Genomic DNA, 24,078 nt, shown 5'->3' on the forward strand with positions numbered 1-24,078 from the left:
TATCAATAAGCTATTAAACCTAGGTCCAATGTATTCTTTCATACAAACATTTATAGTTGATCCTCATTATTTGGGAATTCCATATTTGCATTTTCTTACTTATAAAAATTTACATATACCCCCAAATCAAAACTTGTGGCCCTTTGTGGTCATCTGAAGAAATGTACAGAGCTGTGAAAAATCTGAGTCATTCAAAGTGCATGTTGCCAACAGGTCAGACAAGGCAACACCCTGCCTTAATTTAACTCTTATACTTGAAACAAATGTCTTTTTTGTGGTCTATGTAGTGCCACATGTTTCCCATTTTTGTGGGTTTGTTGGTGGTGGTGATGGTGATTCAGCTGTTGAAAGTGCCCCTCTGGCATAGGACAGAGGTGCTGCCTGGTGATCCTAAGCACAAGAAGGATGTGATGTACTTTATGAAGAAAAAATGTCAGATAGGCTTTGTTCAGGCATGAATTATAGTGATATTTTTGTTGAGTTTAATGTTAGTGAATCAAAAATATATATTAAGTGCTGTGTTTTTAAACAGAAACATGCCTAAAATGAGGTTACGTATTGATGGATTGACAGAAATGTGACCACAGGTTTGCAGGAGGCTAACCCTGTATTTCTCCTAGAGCAATGGTTCAGTATTCTCTACTCAGTGACTTTATAGTACGTAACTACTGTGAATAGTGAGAATCAACTATATTTTAACACAATCTAAAGGTCCCTTTTCCTTTTTAGCGAGAGAGAGCTCAGAATTTGTTTCCCATCATGGCCAGGCATTTTCAAAAGCATGATGCCTTCTCTTCTCTCTTCCACACAGTTAAGGAGGCTCTGAGTTCAATCCTGTGCACTGCTCCTCAGGGGAAAGCCAGGAAAGGCGTGGGGCTAGAGGAGGAAGCTGTGAACATTCTAGCCCATGGTTTCTGAGGCATTCACCTTGGCTGTCTCTGTGTTTAGGGCTTACAAAGTTAAAATCCAAACTGAGCATGGTTAGAGCCCACATTGGCAACCACCCTGGAGGCAGAAAGAACAATTCTAGAGCCTTGATGGTGTGTTGTTTATTTTCCTACTTTCCAGGCTTAGGCAAAACAACAGGAAAAACTAGATGAAGGTGAATCCTTATTCTGTTGTTCTCAGATAATATAAATTCTTTTGAGTGATTGTACACCTTTTAAATTTTGGTGAAATCTGTATATTTTGTTGTAACTAAATGCTTAAGACTTGGGAGTTTTGTAAAACTAAAAACAGAGTTCTGAAAGACGGATATTCTAGCATGCAAAACATCTGGATGATGAAGTGACAAGAAGCATGAGAAATGAATGGAGCATGTAACCTTAACTCCAGAAAGAGTTCACTGCTCACTGAATACCCTAATACATAGAATCCACCATGAAATGAGCCACAGTGGTAATAAGATGAGGAGAAAGAGGAAAAGAGGAAGAAGGAAGAAGAAGGGAAGGAAACATGATAGCTAATGAATGGAGCTGAAAAGTAGGAATTTCAGGCGCATAGTTTCAGAGTGAATGTTAGCAGAGCAGCAGAACATTTAAGTGACAGGTTGATGCAAGATGGTCTGATCCTAGTGAAGGAGTGTCTGGGGATGCACTGTAAAACACCTTATCCAGGGCAGTGGGTCAGGAATGGCCAGGGGAAATAAGGCTACATACAAACAAGTTTGAAGCCATCCATGAGGTGACAATAAACAGTCTGGGAGTTTGGACTCTATGCCTGGAGGTGATGTTGGAAGCAAAAGAAGATGTAGTGTCTTTATTAGCAGTTCTTAGAATGGTACCAATTAAAATTAAATCTCACAACATTTCAATAGGTTTATTATCCATTCCTCACTATCAGACAGTGATGGGTAATAAAAGGAGTGGGGTTGCTCCAAGTTCAACCAATCCAGTCAATCTATGGCTAACCTCTGTTTAAAATAGAATATATATATATACATATATATATATGTATATATATGTATATATATATATAATAAAATAAGAAATCTCTAGAAACTTTATTTCTATACATGTGTGACTGTATTCTGTTTCTCTGCATTCATCTAAAAATGACTTATTAAAATTACCAACTTTATCTCTGCTGAATTTTGACAGTAAAAAACAAAAAATAAAAAACAAGAACCTAGAAAGAAGCCTAGAAAAGAGCCTAGAAAGAGTCAGGAAACCTAGAACAACATAAACGTGGAAACTAGATGGGCTAAGTTGAGATCAGAAAGTTGGTCCCTCTCCAATGAGGCCATGACTTACATGTAGAAAGCTACCCAGTGGCCTTGGTGTGGGTCTTATGTGGAAATTCAAAGGATGTACAGCAGTAAACCAACATATCAGGCAAGGATGCTTGATTTCACTAGTAAGGAATATTCAGCATTTTTGAGGACTTATTATGGTCTTGAGCAACTGGTTTATTCTTTAAACATGTTAAGTAATTTTGACAGTAAAAATGAACTAAAGCAAAGAGGAAAATCTGGGCAGTATAGGGGCAATAAAGGGACTGGTTAGGGCTTAGGTACCTTTGGGAACCATCATATGTAATATAGGGACAGGATAAAAATGGAATAAAAGAATGTTTAGAGGAGCATCTAAGTGTAGGATAGAAAATGAAACATGTTGGAAAAGCCTGTTAGAAGATTTTTTCAGGAGCAAGGAGAAATAACTGATGGTCTGAATTAGAGTGGAGGCAGACAGGAATGGACAGGGAAGGCCAGAAATGTCAGACACTTCAAAAGAAAAGTTAACAGGACTTGATGTTTGAGTCTGCTGCTCTGAAAGAAAGAGGTGGATTAAGATAACATTCGGGTTCATGGCTACAAAGTTACAAGGTAACAGAAAGAGAAATTCATCAGGGAAGGTGACAATGATGGCCATGGAGAAGTATAGGTGTGGGTGCTGATGGGGTAGCTACCACAATAAATTATAAAGCAGTAAGTCAAATTAGACATATGTGTCTTTGAGTAGAAAATATTGGTTATAAACTTAGCTCCCAAGTCACCACAGAAAGCTTGTCCTGTGGAAGAGAAAATATTCTGAAATAAGGCAAAGTCCTTTTTGCCATAGAAAGTAACATAATCACAGATCTGGGAATTAGGACATGTATTTCTTTAGGAATAATTTAGTTTACTATGCTAAACAGGTGATGTTAATCCAAAAGGCCTGCTCATGAAACAGGAAAGTAGTAATAGCTCTATAATTCACCATGTCTTAATATTCTAAGCAATATCTGTTTTGCCTTGATCTGATAAATTCAGAGTATATCTCTTAACTGCACAATCAACACATCTTCAGTTTACTAACTAGAGTAAGATATTTTAGGAGATTTTTTTACCTAGTAAGTTACAGTTACTTTACAAATCTATTGACCAGCATTCTTCAAACGGATTGCTAGGAATCCCCAAAGATGTGTAGTAAATTTGTTTAGAGCTGGTGACCTCTAAACAACAGAATGTTGGTAAGTGTGGCTGTTATTTGTATGCATCATCTGGCTTGGTTATGGTGCCCAACTGTTTGGTCAAACACTAGTCTAGTTGTAACTATGACAGTATATTACAGATGTGATTAACCTTTAAATCAGTAGACTCTGAGTAAAGCAGATTATCCTCCATCATGTGAGCGGGCCTCATCCAATCAGTTGAAGGCCCTGGGGAAAAATACGGAAGATCCCCAAAGAGGAAGAAATTTGGTCTCCAGACTGCCTTTGGACTCAAGACTGCAAAATCAACTTGTGCTGGAATTTCCAGCCTCTGGCCTGCCCTGCACATTTCAGAATTGCCAGCTCCACAATCATGTGAGCCAGTTCCTTAAAATAAACCTCCTCCTGTCTCTCTGTCTCTCTGAATACATCCTATTGGTTCTGTTTCTCTGGAGCATCCTAATTTGGTGAGGAAAATGACTGTGGTAGTTTTGATAAACCATCACTTAAAGGAACAAGACATAATAACAAGTTCTTCTTTGACTTCCTATCCTTCTAGAATAATACAATGAGTCTTTACACCTGCAGTGATGCTACAAAGATCTTCTGTAACTATTTGGTAATGGTAGAATCCAGAGAGCAGATGAGTCCCTTTCAGAAGCAAAAGGAGATATTTGGGGGTAGCTTAGTAATAGGGTACTGTTGGGGGTTTCCTCTAGACCTGTCAAGAATTTCAGAGGACAGAAACCCTGGGTTTGAGGACCATTATTACACAACAGCTGCAAAAGTAAGAGGAAGTTCCTTAAATAATGACTTACTCAATTTATAATAAAAAAAACATCCTAGTGTGTGTGTGTGTGTGTGTGTGTGTGTGTGTGTGTGTAACTGAGGCTAACCCATGTATGCATAGTTCTTAATAAAATGGATGTTACAGAGCCTCTTTCCTGTTACCAGTTACTAATGGACAGTATATGTATGTTTTCTCCCTAACCCTATGATAAACTTATAGATTTAACTTATTACTTTTGATCCTGAAAACCCTATATTTTTTGTGTTGGCCCACAGAAGATAAACATAGGTGTCTTGGTTATCTGAGCACAGACAATTCAAGCAGTATATTCAGAAAGCTCATATGCCATTTTTTTTTTCATTCTACTAATGTCAGATGCTACAGATCGGGGGTAGAAAAGAATATAAAAGACAAAATAATGACATTATAAGTAGCTGCCTTATATTTCTACAAAGAAGAGCTCCTTTATATATTACTGGTCTCAGATATTACTAGTCTCAAATATTACTAGTCTATATATATTGCTGACCGAGGTCTTACTGATGTTATTCTTGTAGTTAACTTGGTTGCCGTTAACAACTTAACTAATATAGTAAATACTTATCAAGTGCTAGAAACTCTCATAGGCACTGGGCATAAATCTATGAACAAACTAAAGAGATCCCTCCTAAAGGATAGTATTTTCACATGGAGGCAAAATGGGTGATTGGAAGGAAATCATGCACTACAAAACAAAAATCATCATATTTGTAGGATTGCAAAAAAACAACATACAGAGGGCATCAGGATAATTTCAAACTTGCTTCTACAAATTATTTATTAAAGTGGTAATTTTAAATAATTTAGCAAAAATAATTCATCACCTTTCCTCTAAATTTAAGATCGTCTCCCTAGGAAGCTTCCTCTGACTGCCCTTCTTCCTCTGGGCTCCCACACCTCCCTGGAGCTACAGTTCATTACAGCATGTAGGGCTGTCATTGTTGAGTGGTTAGTACCATGACCATGGCCTCTGGGCTGTTTGGATCCAAGTCCCAGCTCTTCCACTAGTTGGGCAAGTGATACAATGTCTCATCTGTAAAGCAGAGATGAAAAACAGTACTTTCTTCAGGATTCCTGGGAGGAATTAAATGCATTAAAGTAAGGAAAGTGCTTAGAATTAATTGTTCCTCACACAGAGCGCACAAAATGCGAGTGCTAGCTCTTATTAGCAGAGCATATGCTGTATTAATGGCATTTATTTTTGTGATGGTTTCTCTTCCTTTGTCTTTGGGGCCCTCTGCATATATGCGTTGTATTTTATTTATCTCATATTCCTCTACCTTCCCTCAGTGCCTGGAAGAAAACCTAGTACAAAGCAGAGTCCATTAAACTTCTAAGAATTCATGAGGGTTTTTTTTTAAAGATACACACATAAAAATAAATTTTTTAGATAAGTACTCTAAGATTACTTCATTCTGCAACCACACTTTAAATCCTGGGACATGGAGTGATAAACTAAAAACAAATCTGATATCTTGACTTGAATTTTATTCATGTCAATTTTATTTACGTATAGGGCAGTGCCACGCATTACTGTTGTTTTTACTCAGTGGTTTTCATTGGTAACTCACAGACCAGTAGCATCAGCATCATCTATGAATTTGTGAGAAATGCAAAATTCTTGGGCCCATCCCACACCTACTGTATCAGAAATTCTGAGTAGAGCCCGCAAATCTGGATTTTAACAAACTTTTCAAGTAATTCTGATGTCCACTGAAGTTTAAGCAAAATGCTAAATACAACAAAGAATGGGGGCTTGGATCAAATAAATGAGAGTGGGTAGCTGGGAAAACTGAAGTGAACCTCACAGAAAGCTATACAAAGAATGTCTGGGGCAGACATTTTCTCTGTTCTATTCTCGGTTTCTCAAAGAGATTTCCTAGATTCCCTCTTTTGTCATGGTTTACATATTTTAAAGTATCTTTTCATGTTGTCAAGGGTAAAATAAATTTATCTTTATTTATTTCTTAGAAAAATATACAATCTGACAGCAACCTGAGAAATAAACATTGTTAGAAATAATATTTCCACCAACCACCACACATTATATTCTTACAGAGGTAATCTCCATTCAGATTGTGTGGGTAATGAGCACAGAGGATTTAATTTCTTTTTTTTTTAATTTTTTTTTTAGTGTTTATTTATTCTTGAGAGATAGAGACAGTGTAAGCAGGAGAGGGACAGAGAGAGAGGGAGACACAGAATCGGAAGCAGGCTCCAGGCTCTGAACTGTCAGCACAGAGCCCGACGCGGGGCTCAAACCCACAAACTGTGAGATCATGACCTGAGCTGAAGCCGGATACTCAACCGACTGAGCCACCGGGTGTCCCGAGGATTTAACTTCTTATAGCCAGTCAGATATCATGGGTAGAGGTCATGCTTATTTCCAAGATTTCCATTATTGTCAACAATGTCTTCCATAAGGATACAAATCTGCCTTTCCAGCTCACCTTTCTGGCTTCCAGAATGAGCCAAGTCAGGAACTGGTTCTTGGGATTAGAATGCTGTGAAAATAGCTGTAGACAATGCAGCCTACTGCTTTAGCCTTCAAGCCTCACCTGTTTTTTATTATGTGCTGTTAACTCTGCTCTTGCAGATTCTTGGATTCTCAGCCTAATCTGTTACTTATTTTTTTTACTTACCTGCTCTCCTGTCCCTTGTATATTACACTGCCCTGTTCATAATTTGTCCTGTAAGCTTCCAGTCATTCCTTATTGCCATGTGGATATATCTCAACACAACTTTCAACTTTAGAGATGCTTCAAATGCGGGAAGAGAATATAACAAATGAAATTCAAGTCTACTACAATGGAAAATGAACCTGAGAGGCAGTTAATTAAAACTTTACATAATCCTCTTCTCTGTTTCTTCTGGGTAGTTCTTTATTTGACTCATTAACAACTTGCATTCTCTGAATCAGTGTGTGTTTCCAATTACTTTTAGATGTTTTTGCAGAATTTTGGAGGCCTTGGGGAATTAATAAAAACTATAGTTCTTAATCTAGCCAGTATTTGTTCTACAGATACTATCTATTCATACAGACTTTCAGGAGAAACGGATAGGCCAAGTGATACTTTTGATGCAAAGATTTGGGGAATACCTGGATCCACTGGGGACATTTTGGCATTGAAGAATGATTTTGTAACTTACAAATTATTTTGTGGCATTTTCTCATTCTTACTCTCTGAAGTAGGATAAGTCATGGTTGATCACTTCCTTTTCTCAGAAACATTTTCTTTACTTGCTCTCAAGACATCACACTCCTACTTCAACAAGGGCTCCTTCTCTGTCTCTTGTTATGGAAATTTCTCTTCCAGACCTCTAAATATTGCATTGCCCAGGACTCGACCTTTGCTCTGAACTACCCTCTCTACAGAATGGTCTCATCTGTGCTATGACTGTGAATACCATGATGACCTGGTAGCAGGGCTTCTGGTCATCTGTCAGCAGTATTCTTTATCTGCAAATACCTAAGTAAGGGCACATGTCATTACTTCCACTGCCACCACCAGGCCATCATCACATCTCCCCCGAGACTATCAGAATGGCCTCCTATCCAGTGTCCCTGCTTCCATTCTTACACACCTATAATCCGTTCTCTACATAGCAGCAAAATACTATTTTTTAAGTGTTTTTATTTATTTTTGAGAGAAAGAGAGATACAGCATGAGCAGGGGAGGGGCAGAGAGAGAGGAAAACACAGAATCTGAAGCAAGCTCCAAGCTCTGAGCTGTTAGTACAGAGCCTGACATGGGGCTCAACCTCGTGAACCGTGAGGTGATTATCTGAGCCAAAGGTCTATGCTTAATCGACTGAGCCACCAGGGTGCCCTGCAAAATACTATTTTTTAACATGTAAATTAGATGATACTAAACCGTATTATAATCTTTGCATGGCATCTCATCACCTCTCATCTCTCTACCATCTCACTTTATTTTTCTCATAACCAATATTACTATTTGAAGCAATATTTTATTTTGTTGTGATGATTTAATTGCTTATTCTATTGCCCTCATTAAGAGTTTCATGAAGACAGACTTTTCTAGAGTGGCCACCTAGGAGTACCTAGGAGAGTGTCTGGTACTTTGTTTATACTTGTAATATGAATGAATTAATAAGATTGCTTCATAGAATTTTATAGATCCAAATTCTCCTGATTGGGAGACAATATTGCATTCTCAAGCCCATCGTTTTCATCTATAATCACAGATTTCTCAATGATCACAGAATATATGTTGTTATGGTAATCGTAATAGGCATAATGAGAAAGAATTATGAATGTTGTTGAAATCTGAAGGGCTGACCATTCGTAAATGGTTGCTGGACTCAGGATCTCACATTGCTTATCTTCATAGTGTTAGGATACATCCTGAGGCCAGGGATGTTTCTTTGACTCTGTAGGACATACTGTTCTTTCTTACCTATGCTCTCAATGGACTCAAGGCCAGAGGTGCTTCTTGTCTGGGGATAATTCAAGTGCAGGGAAGGCCAAATTTTGCCCTGGTATCAACCTTAATTTTTTTTGCTTCCTTCCTTCCTACATTGCTTCTTTCTTTTCCTTCCTTCCTTCCAAAAAAAATTTACACCCTCCAATAACAGTTATAATGCTTATTAGCATAACTATTGAAACTTTACATCTGGAGAAATATAGAGTCTTTTAAAAAAATACTGTAAAAGTGAATAACAGTAGTATAATACTAAAAGAATGGTATTTTTTTGGTTATTCAAGTGAAAAACATTTTAAAGGATTCAAAGTGGTTGTTTTATTTATTATTACTTGATACAAACTTTACCATTAGTTCATGAAATTAACTTGAGAGTATGCTACAAAATGTCCTTAGTAGGATATATGAAAATCTATACATGTAGGTTGAGTTATCAAGAAAATGAAATGGGAAAATTTGTAATTTTACAGTTAATTTACATACCAAATCTCCAATTTACCAATCACTACAAGTTTTGATAGTGTGTTATATGTAAATCTTTCCCTAATTTAGTGAACTTATTGAACGGTGATGTGCTTGTAACTAATTTAAAGTGAGTTTACGTGACTATATATTTTTTCTGCCACCTACTACTTCTTATCTCAGAATAAGGAATAATCTTGATCATTTATTTTCCTTTTAGATTGCTTATTTCATTGCTTCTGATTTTCTTCTTAAGTGATTTAAACTGAAAACACATACCAGATTTCAGTTATGGAATGAATAGGCACAGCATAAGGAATATAGACAATGATATTGTAATAGCAATGTATCCAGACAGAGGGTACCTACACTTGTGGTAACCACAGCATAATGTAGAAACTTGTTGCATCATTATGTTGTACACCTGAACCTAATGCAACATTGTGTGTCAACTATTCTCAAAATAATTTTAAAAAGAACACTAGAAAGGTCCATACAGCTCATGTTTTGCAAAATTCATATTTTGGGAAGACAGTGAATTAAAAATTATTTTTGTAAAAATATCCCTAATGTTGATTCTATCTGTTCCTAATTTTCTTTTCAGGGAGTAAGAACAGTAATTCCTCATTGTGAAAACTCCTTTTCCATATAGAACACATTATACGTTATAAGATACATTATAAGGTACATGGCTCAATACCATAGGTATCAAGGAAAGGAACAGTAAAAAATAATTAAAAATCATAATTTTAATGTAGTATTTTTGGTGTTAACAAGACCATAAAATAATCAGAAATAAATCTGATAAAAGTTTTCAAGAATTTATAAAAATACAATTTTTTTGAAAGCTATAATAAAAAAGACCCAAATAAATAGAGTATCATGTTTATGGTCAGAAAGAGTTAAGTATGACAAAAGTGGCAATTTTAATCAAATTAATGTATAATTTTACTTCAATTTTATTAGGGGTTTTGATGGAATTTGACCAGTGGATCCTAAATATCAAGGATAAATAAAGGAAAAAGAAGAGCAAAGTTAATTTTAAGTGGAGGTGGAGACCAGCTCTAATAGATATCAAGTTTTATAATGAATTTAATTATATGCTTACATAAGATACCATATAAACTGAAAAACAAGGAACAAATTAAGTGCATATGTACAATGTATAAAACTGGCAAATAGTTAGTATCCAGCATATACATACTGAAAACGAAAAAAGAAATCCCAAATTCAATAAGAAAAAGATAGCAGTCATTAGAAATACATGAAGTCTATGAAATGGAAATTCACTGGAGAAAAATAAAACTTCAAATAGAATAAAAGATGCACAGCTATATTAGTAATAACAATATTAATTAAAGATATCATTTCACACCTGTCAGACTGGCGGGCAGGAGTGAAAATGACCAAGGCATAATGGCACAGATAGCATTTTACTTATTATAAATGAAGTGACAGGGAACTAAACCCAGAATTTACTAAAATCAACTTGAAAAGCAAAGAGGATGGTGCAACAATATAACAGTTTTGATTAATACAGCATTATGGCCATACTTTCAAAGAACCATAGATATCTGTGTGTAATTTCCATGGCTCACCATTAGGGTAAGTCAATACCAAATGTACCCTATCAGTTCCTTATGACTATCTTCTCCACTGTGTCCTAACCTCCAATTTTTTTCAGCTAAAATATGGAGTAATAAATAATAAATTTTTAATAAATAAAAAAAACTTCAGCAAGTAATTGTAGAATCGTCCTCAGGGACAGACATCTGGAATAATACCCGATTGTTTGTTAAATTTACCTCTCAGGGCATCTCTAGAAGTGTTTCCATGGAAGTTCTTAGCAACCTAACATTTCTTTCCCAAACTCTCTTGTTCAATTAATTCCACATTAGATATAAAAGCCTCTCAAATCTTATCATGAATTTAATGTCAACACTATAAAAATATGGTGCAAGAGACACAGGAGTCAACATGGCGGAGAAGTAGGGGGACTCGAGATTTCCTCGTCCCTCAAACCCAGCAGTATTGAGGCCAGAAGACTTGGAATTACAGGAATCCAGGCTACAGAGTGGCAGAAACATCTCCCGGGGCCCACAGAGCCACTTGGCGGGTCATAGGTGCGTGACTGAAAACTGGGAGAGATAAAATAGGCAGCATAGGAATGGAGGGAAGGGATACCCTTCTGTGGGGAGACAAAAGGAAGAGAAAGAGAGGATGTGGAAGTGTAGGATTGTATTTGGACAAGAGAAAAACCACAGATCAGGGAATGGAAAAACGGAGAAAGAACCAATTTCTAACCGCAGGGCTTTCTCTGATCTGGGGCCTGCAGCTCTGTGTGTGCACCTGGGGAGGAAGAGAGGCAGCCCCGGGCTTGGTACCCAGCTCAGAGGCGCAGTCAAAGAGAGCAATCCCCTCCCTTGAGTGCTGTGGGAAGAAGGCAAATAGCTGCTCCAAGGACAAAAGACCCTGCAGGCGCCTGTTGGCCAGACGCCCTTTGTTAGCTGGGTGTAGTGGCACTACACCGGAATCGGGGTACGCAGAGCAGGATCCTTTAAGACATCTGGGTTTGAATCCAGCCGAGCACTTAGGAGGTGCAGGAGACTAGAGTGGGACAAACCGGCCTGCTCACACCTGCATGGTGCTGTGAGAATGGCCTGAACAGAGTGGTTTAGGACACCCCGTCCGGGGAGGAGAGACGGGGGTGTCACCATTTTTCTCCCCATCACCAACAAGGTGGGGTTTAAGGAACAGACAGCAGGCCCTTTCTACACCAAACTATGCCTCTCTGTGCCTGGTAACTTCGTATCTATCTAACAGAGCAAGATTGAAACTGACTGAACCAGCCTCTCTTCCACAGCCACTGGTTCCAAGGCACCATCAGATATCAGTCCAGTGGTGGTACATTTTCTGATTTGATTCTTGGTCTCTCTCTCTCTCTCTCTCGCTCTCTCTCTCTGTCTCTGTCTCTCTCTCTCTCTCTCTCTCTATATATATATATATATTGCGCCCCCCCCCCCATTCCTTTTCTTCCTCTTATTTCTTCCCTTCTCTAGTCTGGTTGTTCCACTTGTTGGTTTGTTTAAGCAGAGATTTTTAATCTATTCTTTTTATACCTCTTCTATATCTTCTTCTTCTTTATTTTCCTCTCTCTCTCTCTCTCTCTCTCTCTCTCTCTCTGGATTAAGCTGTATAGTTTCTCTGATTCTCTGCCTGGTCAAATTTTTTCTTTTCCCCCACCCCTGCCATTTCTCTCTTTGCATGGGATAAGGTCTCTTCCACCACCCCAGCCTTTTTAAAATTTTTTCCAGGGTTACTTCAAAGAACAAATCAAAGCACACCTGGTGGAAGGTCCAAACCACTATTACCAGTAGGAAGATAAAGCAACCAGAGTCACAACAACAGAGAGCACGCAGCACACTCCAAAAATACCTCCTGAAAGGCCAGGCCCCGGACAGCATATGGCCCTTCATAATACAGTAGTGCTCACAGATGCAGAACACATAGCAAGCTATTAAAACACCTAAGGGACAGGAGACTAGCCAAAATGACAAAATGGAAGAATTCTCCTCAGAAGAAATTCCAGGAAAAATGAAAGCTAGAGAATTGCTCAAAGCAGATATAAAGGATATATCTGAGCAAGAATTTAGAATAATAGTATAAGATTAATAGCTGAGCTTGAAAAAAGCATAGAAGACAGCAGAGAATCTACTGCTGCAGAGAACAAGGAATTAAGAAATAGTCATGACAAATTAAGAAATGCTGAAATAGAGATGTAAAACAAACTAGATGCAGTGACAGCAAGGATGGAAGAGGCTGAGGAGAGTGTAGTGAAATGGAAGATAAAATTATGGAAAATGATGAAGCTGAGAAAAAGGGGTATAAGAAAATACTAGACCATGAGGGGAAAATTAGAGAACTAAGTGATTCAATGAAACATAATAACATCCATATCATAGGAGTTCCAGAAGAAGAAGAGAGAGAAAGGGGCAGAAGGTTTACATGAACAAATGATAGCTGAGAATTTCCCTAATCTGGGCAAGGAAGCAGACATCCAACTCCAGAAGGCACAGAGAACTCCCTTCAGATTTAACAGTAATAGGTCAACTCCACTGCATATCATAGTGAGACTGGCAAAATACAAAGATAAAGAGAGAATTCTGAAAGCAGCTAGGGACAAATGGCCTTAACCTACAAAGGTGGACACGTAAGGGTAGCAGACCTATCCACTGAAACTCGGCAGGCCTGAAGGGAGTGGCAGGAAATATTTAATGTGCTGAACAGGAAAAATATGCAGCCAAGAATCTTTTATTCAACAATGATGTCATTCAGAACAGAAGGAGAAATATAGGCTTTTCCAGACAAATAAGAACTGATGGAGTTCATGACCACTAAACCAGCCGTGCAAGAGATGCTAAGGGGGACTCTGTGAGTGGAATGCTGCAAAGACTACAAAGGACCAGAGACATCACCACAAGCATGAAATCTACAGATAACACAATGACACTAAATCCATATCTTCTGATAGTAAGTTTGAATGTAAACAGACTAAATGCTCCAATCAAAATGCATAGGGTATCAGAATGGATAAAAAAAATAAGACCCATCTATATGCTGTCTATAAGAGACCCATTTTAGACCTTAGGACACATTCAAATTGAAAGTGAGTGGATGCAGAACCATCTATCATGCTACTGGAAGTCAAAAGAAAGGTGGAGCAGCCATACTTATATCATACAAACTAGATTTTAAACAAAAGGCTGTAACAAGAGATGAAGAAGGGAATTATATCATAATCACAGGGTCTATCCATCAAGAAGAGTTAATAGTTGTAAATGTGTATGCTCCCAACTTGAGAGTACCCAAATATATAAATCAATCACAAACATAAGCAATCTTATTGATAAGAATATGGTAACTGAAGGGGACTTTAATACTCCACATACAACAATGGACAGATCATTTAAGCAGAAAACCAATCAAGAAACAATGGTCTTGAATGATACACTGGACCAGATAGACTTGACAGATATATTTAGAACTTTTCATCCAAAAGAGGTGGAATACACATTATTCTTGAGTGCACATGGAACATTCTTCAAGATAGATCACATACTAGGTCACAAAACAGCCCTCAATAAATATAAAAGAATTGAGGTCATACCATGCATATTTTCAGAACACAATGTTATGAAACTTAAAATCAACCACAAGAAAAAATTAGGAAAGCCTCCAAATGCATGGATGTTAAAGAACATCCTACTAAAGAATGAATGGGTCAGCCAGGCAATTAAAGACAAAATTTAAAAATACATGAAAGCAAATGAAAATGAACACATGACAGTCCAAAATCTTTGGGATGCAGCAAAGGCAGTCTTAAGAGGAAAATACATTGCAATCCATGCCTATCTCAACAGACAAGAAAAATCCCAAATACAAAACCTAATAGCACGCCGAAAGGAACTAGCAGCAGAACAGCAAAAAAACCCCAAAGCCAGCAGAAGAAGAGAATAATAAAGATTAGAGCAGAAATAAACAGTATAGAATCCAAAAACAACAACAACAACAAAAATAAAAACAGTAGAACAGATCAATAAATCTAAGACCTGGTGTTTTGAAAAGATAAACAAAATTGATAAACCCTTAGCCAGACTTCTCAAAAAGAAAAGGGAGAGGACCCAAATGGATAAAATCACAACTGAAAGGAACAGATCACAATGAACATCACAGAAATACAATTATTAGAGAATAGTATGAAAATTATATGCCAACCAACTAGACAACCTGGAAGAAATGGACAAATTCCAAGACACCCACACACTACCAAAACTCAAACAGGAAGAAATAGAAAATTTGGACAGACACATAACCAGTGAAGAAATTGCATCAGTTATCAAAAATCTCCCACCAAATGAGTCCTGGGCCAGATGGCTTCCCAGGGGAATTCAACCAGACATCTAAAACAGAGCGAATACCTATCCTTCTTAAGCTGTTCTGAAAAATAGAAATGGAAGGAAAACTTCTGGACTCATTCTGTGAAGCCAGCATTACCTTGATTCCCAAACCAGATAGAAACCCCACTAAAAAGGAGAATTACAGGCCTGTATCCCTGATGAACATCGATGTAAAAATTCTCAACAAGATAATAGCAAATTGAGTTCAACAGTGTATTAAAAGAATTATTCACCATGATCAAATGGGATTCATTCCTGGGCTGCAGGGCTGGTTCAATATTTGCAAATCAATCGATGTGATACATCACATCAATAAAAGGAAGGACAAGAACCGCATCATCCTGTCAATAGATGCGGAAAAGGCATTTGACAAAAGACAGCATCCTTTCTTAATAAGAACCCTCAAGAAAATCTAGATAGAAGGAACATACCTTAACATCATAAACACCATATATGAAAAGCCTGCAGCTAATATCATCCTCAAACTGAGAGCTTTCCCCCTGAGATCAGGAACATAATAGGGATGTCCACTCTCACCACTGTTGTTTAACATAGTGTTGGAAGTCTCAGCCTCAGCAATCAGACAACAAAATGAAATAAAAGGTTTTCAAATTGACAAAGAAGAAGTCAAACTTTCACTTTTTGCAGATGACATGATACTTTACATGGAAAATCCAAGACTCCCCCAAAAAGCTGCTAGAACTGACGAATTCAGCAAAGTCACAGGATACAAAATCAATGTATAGAAATTGTTTGCATTTCTTCCTGGAAGAAGAAATCAAGAGAAGAAGAGAAGAGAAATCAAGAAATCAATCCAATTTACAATTGCACTGAAAACCATAAAATACCTAGGAATAAACCTAACCAAAGATGTGAAAGATATTATGCTGAAAACTATAGAAAACTTATGAAGGAAATTGAAGAAGACACAAAGAAACGGAAAAACATTCCCTGCTCATGGACTGGAAGAACAAATATTGTTAAAATATCAATATTACCCAAAGCAATCTACACATTCAATGCAATCCCAATTGAAACTGCACTGGCATTCATCTCAAAGCTAGAACAAACAATCCTAAAATTTGTATGGAACCACACAAGACCCTGAGTAGCCAAAGTAATGTTGAAAAAGAAAACCAAAGAGGGAGGCATCACAATCCTGGACTTTAGCTTCTACTACAAAGCTATAATCTTTGAGACAGTATGGTATTGGCACAAAAACAGACACACAAAACACTGGAACAGAATAGAGGACCCAGAACTAGACCCACAAATGCATGGCCAGCTAATCTTTGACAAAGCAGGGAAGAGTATAGCATGGAAATAGATAGTCTCTTTAGCAAATGATGCTGGGAGAACTGGACAGCAACATGCAGAAGAATGAAACTAGACTACTTCTTTACACCATTCACAAAAACAAACTCAAAATGGATGAGGGACCTGAATGTGAGACAGGAAACCATCAAACCCCTAGAGGAGAAAGCAGGAAAAAACCTCTCTGATCTCAGCCACAGAAATTTCTTACTTGACACATCTCCAAAGGCAAGGGAATTAAAAACAAAAATGAACTACTGGGACCTCATCAAGATAAAAATCTTCTACACTGCAAAGAAAACAATCAACAAAACTAAAAGGCAACTGACAGAATGGGAGAAAATATTTGCAAATGACATATCATATAAAAAGTTAATATCCAAAATCTATAAAGAATTTAACAAACTCAATCTCTGAAAAGCAAATAATCCAGTGAAGAAATGGGCAGAAGACATGAATAGACACTTTTCCAAAGAAGACATCTAGGTGGCCAGCAGACATATGAAAAGATGCTCAACATCACTCGTCATCAGGGAAACACAAATCAAAGCCACACTGAGATACTACCTCACACCAGTCAGAGTGGCTAAAATTAACAACTCAGGAAACAACAGATGTTGGTGAGGATATGGAGAAATGGGAACCCTCTTGCACTGCTGGTGGGAATGCAAATTGGTGCAGCCACTCTGGAAAACAGTGTGGAGGTTCCTCAAAAAATTAGAAATAGAACTTCGCTATGACTGAGCAATAATAGCACTACTAGGAATTTATCCAAAGCATACAGGAGTGTTGATTCATAGGGGCACATGTACCCCAATGTTTATAGCAGTGCTTTCAACAATAGCCAAATTATGTAAAGAGCCAAAGTGTTCATCAACTGACGAATGGATAAAGAAGATGTGGTTTATATACAATGGAATACTACTTGGCAATAAGAAAGAAAAATCCAGCCATTTGCAAAAATGTGGATGGAACTGGAGGGTGTTATGCTAAGTGAAATCAGTCAGTCAGCGAAAGACAAATATCATATGTTTTCACTTATATGTACAACTTAAGAAACTTAAAAGAAGACCATGGAGGAAGGGAAGGGGAAAAAATAGTTTCAAACAGAGAGGGAGGCAAACCATAAGAGATTCATAAATACAGAGAACAAACCAAGAGAGTCATGGGGGAGGCAGGGGAGAGGGGAAAATGGGTGATGGCCACTGAGAAGGGCACTTGTTGGGATGAGCACTGGGTTTGTATACAAGTGATGAATCCTGGGAATCTACCCCTAAAACCAAGAGCACACTGTATACACTGTACATTAGCTAACTTGATGAGAAATTATATAAAAAAATAAAAATAAATCAATAAAAATATGGTGCAAGGTCTTAAGGACCAGAAATATATATTTTTAAGTTTATTTATCTATTTTGAGAGTGAAAGAGCACGAGCAGGGGAGGAGCAGAGAGAGAGAGGGGGAGAGAGAGAGAGAGAGAAAGAATCTGTCTGTGCAGAGCCTAACACGTCTTGAACTCACCAACCATGAGGTCATGAACTGAGCCAAAATCAAGGGCCAGACAGTTAACTGACTGACCCACCCAGGTGCCCCTTAAACTCCAAATATTTTGAAGCTGACACTAATGCAAGATTATGAGGCCAAGGAGGCAAGAAATACATGAGTTCAGTCATATTCATGTCCATTTTGCATATTTTTGTTCTGTGATTTGCATTTTGTTATTCTGTACTTCTACTAGGAATGAAAGCTTGATGTTATTAAGGTTTTTTGCTACCATTATAGGTTTAATAGCATCTATCATCTAGCAATACTCAGTAATGAGGGATCTGAACGAATCACCTAGATTATATTGAACTTTCCCCTTGTAGCTTCTTTTCAAAAATGCAATTGTTTTATAAAAATATTTTTCAAATACAGGTTCATCATTAAATTTTAATAATGGTTTAAAACTTTTACATGCTACTAACTTTCCAACCTCTGTAAAGAGAGTGTAATATTTTCTTTACGCCAAAGATCCCATCCCAGATTCTTCATTAATGGGGAGGTATGGTTTAGGCATCAAAGGTTCTAAAAGCTCCTCAGCTAATTATAATATGCACCAAGTTCGAGAACCACTGCTCTAAACCCTTAACACTCTGTGAAAGGTATAGCAGCATCAGCATCTGCTTTACCTGGAAGTTTATCAGAAAAACAGAAGCTGGACTTCTTCCACATTACCAGGAACTCTAATTTAACCCATCCAGAATTCTTTTTCTATGAAAATAAGGGATGAGAACTCTTCCATCCTTTCTAACTCTAAAATTCACATTGTATAATCTAAGCTAGATATTGAGAGGCAGTTTTAAACTTAACTAGAATTCTTAACCCATAAAAGTGAAGGACCATACCATCCTCTCCAATCTCACAATTCTTCTTCCACAAACCTAAAGAAACACAACGCTGAAGGAACTTGTTAAAACTGTGTCATAATCCCTTCCTCATACCTTTCCATGCATTTTCTTAAGCCTAGAATTTTTCTGTTCCCTTTCTCTTTCCTCATTGGAACACATTATTCAAGACCCATGTAAAATCCTACCTCCTTTATGAAGCACGTCCTGAAAAATAATGCACCTTTTCTCTAAAATTCTATTGTTGATGTAATCAATTCCATAGAGTTTAGTACATTGTTTCTATTATGACTTACAAATTCTCTCATTTTCCCAATTAAATGATGAGCGTCTTAAGTGAGAAATCATGTTATGTTTCTTTTCTAACCTAACTTCAGGTCTAACCTTTGTGAGTTATATATTGTTCAAATGTATGTGGAAATATCAAAGTAAGTTTTCACCACTCTCACAAGATTACTTATTCAAAACTAGTGCATTATTACCCCTTCCGCATAATGCAAACTCATAATGTAAACATCTTACAGGTTCTTGCACATGGAGGTAAAACACAACTGGCCGTGCCTTAAGACTTCTATTCTTTTCTTCCTGCTTCCCTGAGGCTTGCCAGCCTGATGAAAAAATTGCTTCAAACAGCACAGAAAGTACAGAAAAAGCCTCTGCTAAATAGTCCTACAGTATACCTGCACTAGACCTCTCATATTCTTTAGCTCCATGCCTGTCTTATGCATCATTACATCCCTATCATAGTGTTTGGCACATACTGGGCATATAAGCGAATTATAAACAGCGTGTCAACAAACTATGTAGGAGCAGGCAATTTTGAAAATATACTGTTGAGTTCATGATAAAATGTAGAAGTATGATTTTTCTCATAGTAGCTCCTTTATATACTTTTCTCAATATGTATATGTATATTTCTTCTTATGACACAAATAATACAGTCATTGTAGAAAACACAGATAAAGAAAGTAAAATGAAAAAAAAAAAAGATGTACTACCTGAAATTGCACAACTAAACATAACTATTGTTAACAGGTGCCTGTCTGTCCAGACCATCTCTCTCTCTCTCTCTCTCTCTCTCTCTCTCTCCATATACATATAATATACATATATAAACATACATACTACTGTTTTAAATTATTTTTTAATGTTTATTTATTTTTGAGAGAGAGGCAAGTGCGAGCAGGGGAGAGGCAGAGAGAGAGGGGACACAGAATCTGAAGTAGGCTCCAGGCTCTGAGCTGTCAGCATGGAGCCCGACATGGGGCTTGAACCCACCAACCCTGAGATCATGACCTGAGCCAATGCTTAACCTACTTAGCCACCCAGTTGCCCCAAACATATGTACTATTTTAAGCAGCAAATCATACTCTATCTACTGCTATGTACCCTGCTTTTATTCAATTAAGTATATATCAAAGCATCATTCCAGCCAGCAAATCAATTCATAATAAAAGTTGTTTATGATGGTTGCATTAATGGATGTGCCAAAATTTATTTAATCAATTACCAATGTTTGGAAGATTAAGTTATTTTTACCTTTGGTAATTACAAATAATGCTGATGAATAATCTCCATTACCAATTATCTAAACATTTCCTTAGAATAAAAATCAGGAAGTAGGTTCGCTGATTTTAAAAATTATGCACATTTTTAGGGCTTGAGATAAAAAAAAGTAAAAATTTACCAAATGGACCCTTAGAAGTTTGTTATAAATGTGCTCTCTCACCAGGGGATAGGAATTGGCTAAAGTCAACAGTGCAGCTACCTATATTCTTAGAGATAATATTTAAATAGTTGCACAGAGTAAATAATTGATGCAGTTGGAAAATACTCACATTCTTTTTGAGGGTTGATGTTAGGTTGGAACGACTGAAATTCATAATATGGTATTTCATGCTTGAATACGGATGTGAGAATATCATCAAGTTCGTCAATGTCTTTCTGTTTTCAAATGAAAAGGAGAATTTTTCTTAGTTAAATTATTTACACACAAACTCATCTTAGTGCAACATAATAAAAGTATTAGCTAGAGTAAATACTGGTTAATCTTTCTAATAATACTGATAACCCCTTTTGAAAGAATAATACAAAACATTAGAGGTTTGCCTAAAAGTCAGTTATTAAAATAGTAGAAAAATAGATTGGCTTTGTGTCTGCATGAATATCTTTACTTAAATACTTACTAATTAAAAAAAAAAAGTACTATTGCAGGTCAATGGCAACACTGAAATTTGTTTCAAAAATAAACTTCTGTTAAAATACATGTTACATTTTAACAAATGAAATAATAAAATGATGAGTCTCGTTCTTCAACTTAAAGGTCAGATATTCTACTTCCCCAAACTGAGCATTTGGGGATGAGCTGTGTAGAATCCTACTACTGAGGACAAACCTATTACAGAGGCCACCTTTCTTCTAAAACTGTGTTTTGTGAAGCTACAGTTGGGACCAAGTGGATGTGAGACATAGGTAACTGTATCTGAAGACATGTACCAATCAACAAGGCCATGGAGCGGAGAGAGGATTGTAAAACAAACGTTCATACTTTTGATATGACTTCTAAATAAAATTAGACTTATTGCCAATACATAGTCACAGAAATTAAATGACTAGATTGAGAAAAAGACATTTTTATTACTCTATATCTTTATTTTTCAATAAATCTAGGTGCCTTAAATAATAAAGTGTTTCAGCCTTCTCTGGATTTTTTAAAAGTCCTCCTTAGAAGTGGGGAGAAAGGGGGAAGTCTTCTCAACTTACAGCTACAGAATGTTAGGTAAAACCAATATGAATATAGTTAATGCTATGGACTATGTGAAACCATTAGCTGTGGGCCATTTTTTTTTTTTTTTTTTTTGTAAAGGAAGGGGAGATTTGACAACAAGCTTTGCTTTCAAGAAAGTCATAGTCATCCAATTATACATGGGCAGTGAACTGAATTCTAGGTACTATGATAGAAAGTCTTTCTGGGTCAAGTACAGTGCAGGCAAAAGGGAGGCGGCTCAATCCCACACAGGATGAAATGGTCAGAAAAGGCTTTATAGAGGAGATGAGCTACGCTGAGATTGCCATGCACATAAAGAGCATTCTAGACTAAAGCAACAAATTGCATATAGTCATGGAGGTATCATAAAGCATGATCTGGTTCATGATTTTAGGAGTTTCCACAAGACTGCAGAAGGAGAGAGAAGGAAGTAGACATTTCAAAAAAAGTGGACATTTTTATATGTAATAAAAAGTTTGTAATTAATCCTGTAAGCAAGAAGGAATTATTTAAGGCCTATAATACTTAACATGGAAATGTTTATTATGTGTATAAAATTAAGCTTATTTAAGTTTAAGGATGACTATGAATGCTTATGTGGCTGGATACTGATATTGAATGGAACCTATCCTATAAATATCAATGTGACAATTTTATATTAGTAATTACTCAGCCTTTTCAGGAAGCCTTTGATACGAGTGGTGGGGCAAAACATTACTGGCAATAAATTTACACTTTCTTTATATTAAAGCTCAAAAAGAACATGTCTTAGCCTTAGGAACTGATGAAAGGGATTATGAAAATATTAAAATCATAAAATCAGTTTGTAAATTTTCTTTAAAAATTGTGTCATTGGCCACGGATTCTCCACAGGCTATGATCTAGTCAGTGATACTTCTGTAGGAGGAGATAAACTTACTATTTCTTCCCTAAAGTATACAAGATTTAATATGGAAAGATTGGTGTGTCATTGAGTTACTATACTCATGTATAAGTTAGGCAAACGATAACCTCTGAGATTCCTGCCAGCTCTGAGATTGAGAGACACAGATGAGAATTCAAAACAGCAGGCGTTCCCAGTAGGAATCTGAGAAGTACCATTTCTTCCCCTGAGGCACTGTGACACTTTAATGTGAAAAAGGCTACAGCTTATACCACTGAATGTTAAAAAAATGAAGTAGCAGTGTTTTTAAAATCAGAAGAAGAAAAAAACCCTCACCCTGTAGACATGTATTTAACTAGGAGAGACTATAGACACCTTTCACATTCCAGTTTACCATAAATCGTTGAATCACTTCTATTTTCAAATTCATAATTATATTACTAGTATTATGCCCCCCCCAAACTAAATGGTATAGGACATAAGAGAAACATGTGAAAATCACAGAAATGGCTATTAAAAATAATTACAAAAGGATTTCTCCTTGGATTGTATTCTAACTAGAAAAATCTGATACAAATAGTTGTGCTTATTTTTAACTTTTAAGGACACAAATAGTCATCCTTTCTAATAAACACTGGCATTGAAATTTGAAAATTCCATAGATTTTCCTCTCCTTAAAATAAATTGTGCAACACAAAAAATACTTAATGAAATTGATGCAATTGTTCAAATAGAGATTAAAATAGAGTAGCTTAATATTTATTCAGCAATATTCACAACATCCTAAAATTTTAGTTATTAATGAGTAATCTTATGTGAAAATAAGAGTAGAATAAAATGATAAAATCATGTTGATGCTAGCATTTGGCTATAGGAAAAATTACACATATAAGTAATATATATACATATGCATTTTTGCGTAGATCTATACCTATCAAGAATATTAGAAAAAGAAATCAGAAAAAACTAAGATATGAAATAGAAAGATATTACAAAATAATAAAAACTTTGTACATATGAAATTAATACATGACTTTTTCCAGAATTCTTTCAGTGTCCTCTGATGAAATACGGGATTGATTAATGTACTTTTAAAAAAATTATTAACATACATATTTATAAATCACAACTCTATCTGAATCTGAATCACTCAATATTATATATATCTACATATATCTGAATCTGAATCACTCAATATTATATATATATGCATATATATGTGCGATTATACATATATGCATATGTATAATATGCATACATATACATATATAAAGTTATCTCTAATAAACAACTTTCTTATAAGTATTCCTTCCTAAAAGAGAAAAATATATAAAATACCTATTTTAAAAGATATTTAGAATTACAGAAATCCAAATCTGAGAAGATGGAGTAGTTGTATTTTCTCCTTTTCTTCTCCTTAAATACAACTAAAATGTCCACATTTCAATAGAAAATCAGTTGTTATACAAAGAACCAGAAAGGAGCGCCTGGGTGGCTCAGTCGGTTGAGTCTCTGACTTTGGCTCAGGTCATGGTCTCACGTTCATGGGTTCAGGCCCCACATTGGGTTCTGTGCTGACAGCTCAGAGCCTGGAACCTGCTTTGGATTCTGTGTCTCCCTCT

The 24,078-nt window shown here is 36.5% G+C and overlaps 1 protein-coding gene across 1 annotated transcript in view; it reads right to left on the reverse strand.

Annotated features, from left to right (window-relative positions):
* The window catches only part of BANK1 (B cell scaffold protein with ankyrin repeats 1), a 309,171-nt gene that overhangs the window by 167,848 nt on the left and 117,245 nt on the right, over window positions 1-24,078 (reverse strand). The window contains exon 6 of the mRNA XM_053217099.1: window positions 20,645-20,750. Coding sequence (XP_053073074.1) covers window positions 20,645-20,750 — 106 coding nt within the window. The remainder of the gene's footprint in view (window positions 1-20,644; window positions 20,751-24,078) is intronic.

This window comes from Acinonyx jubatus, chromosome B1 (assembly GCF_027475565.1).
Source record: "Acinonyx jubatus isolate Ajub_Pintada_27869175 chromosome B1, VMU_Ajub_asm_v1.0, whole genome shotgun sequence".
In the NCBI taxonomy this organism is placed as follows: Eukaryota; Metazoa; Chordata; class Mammalia; order Carnivora; family Felidae; genus Acinonyx; species Acinonyx jubatus.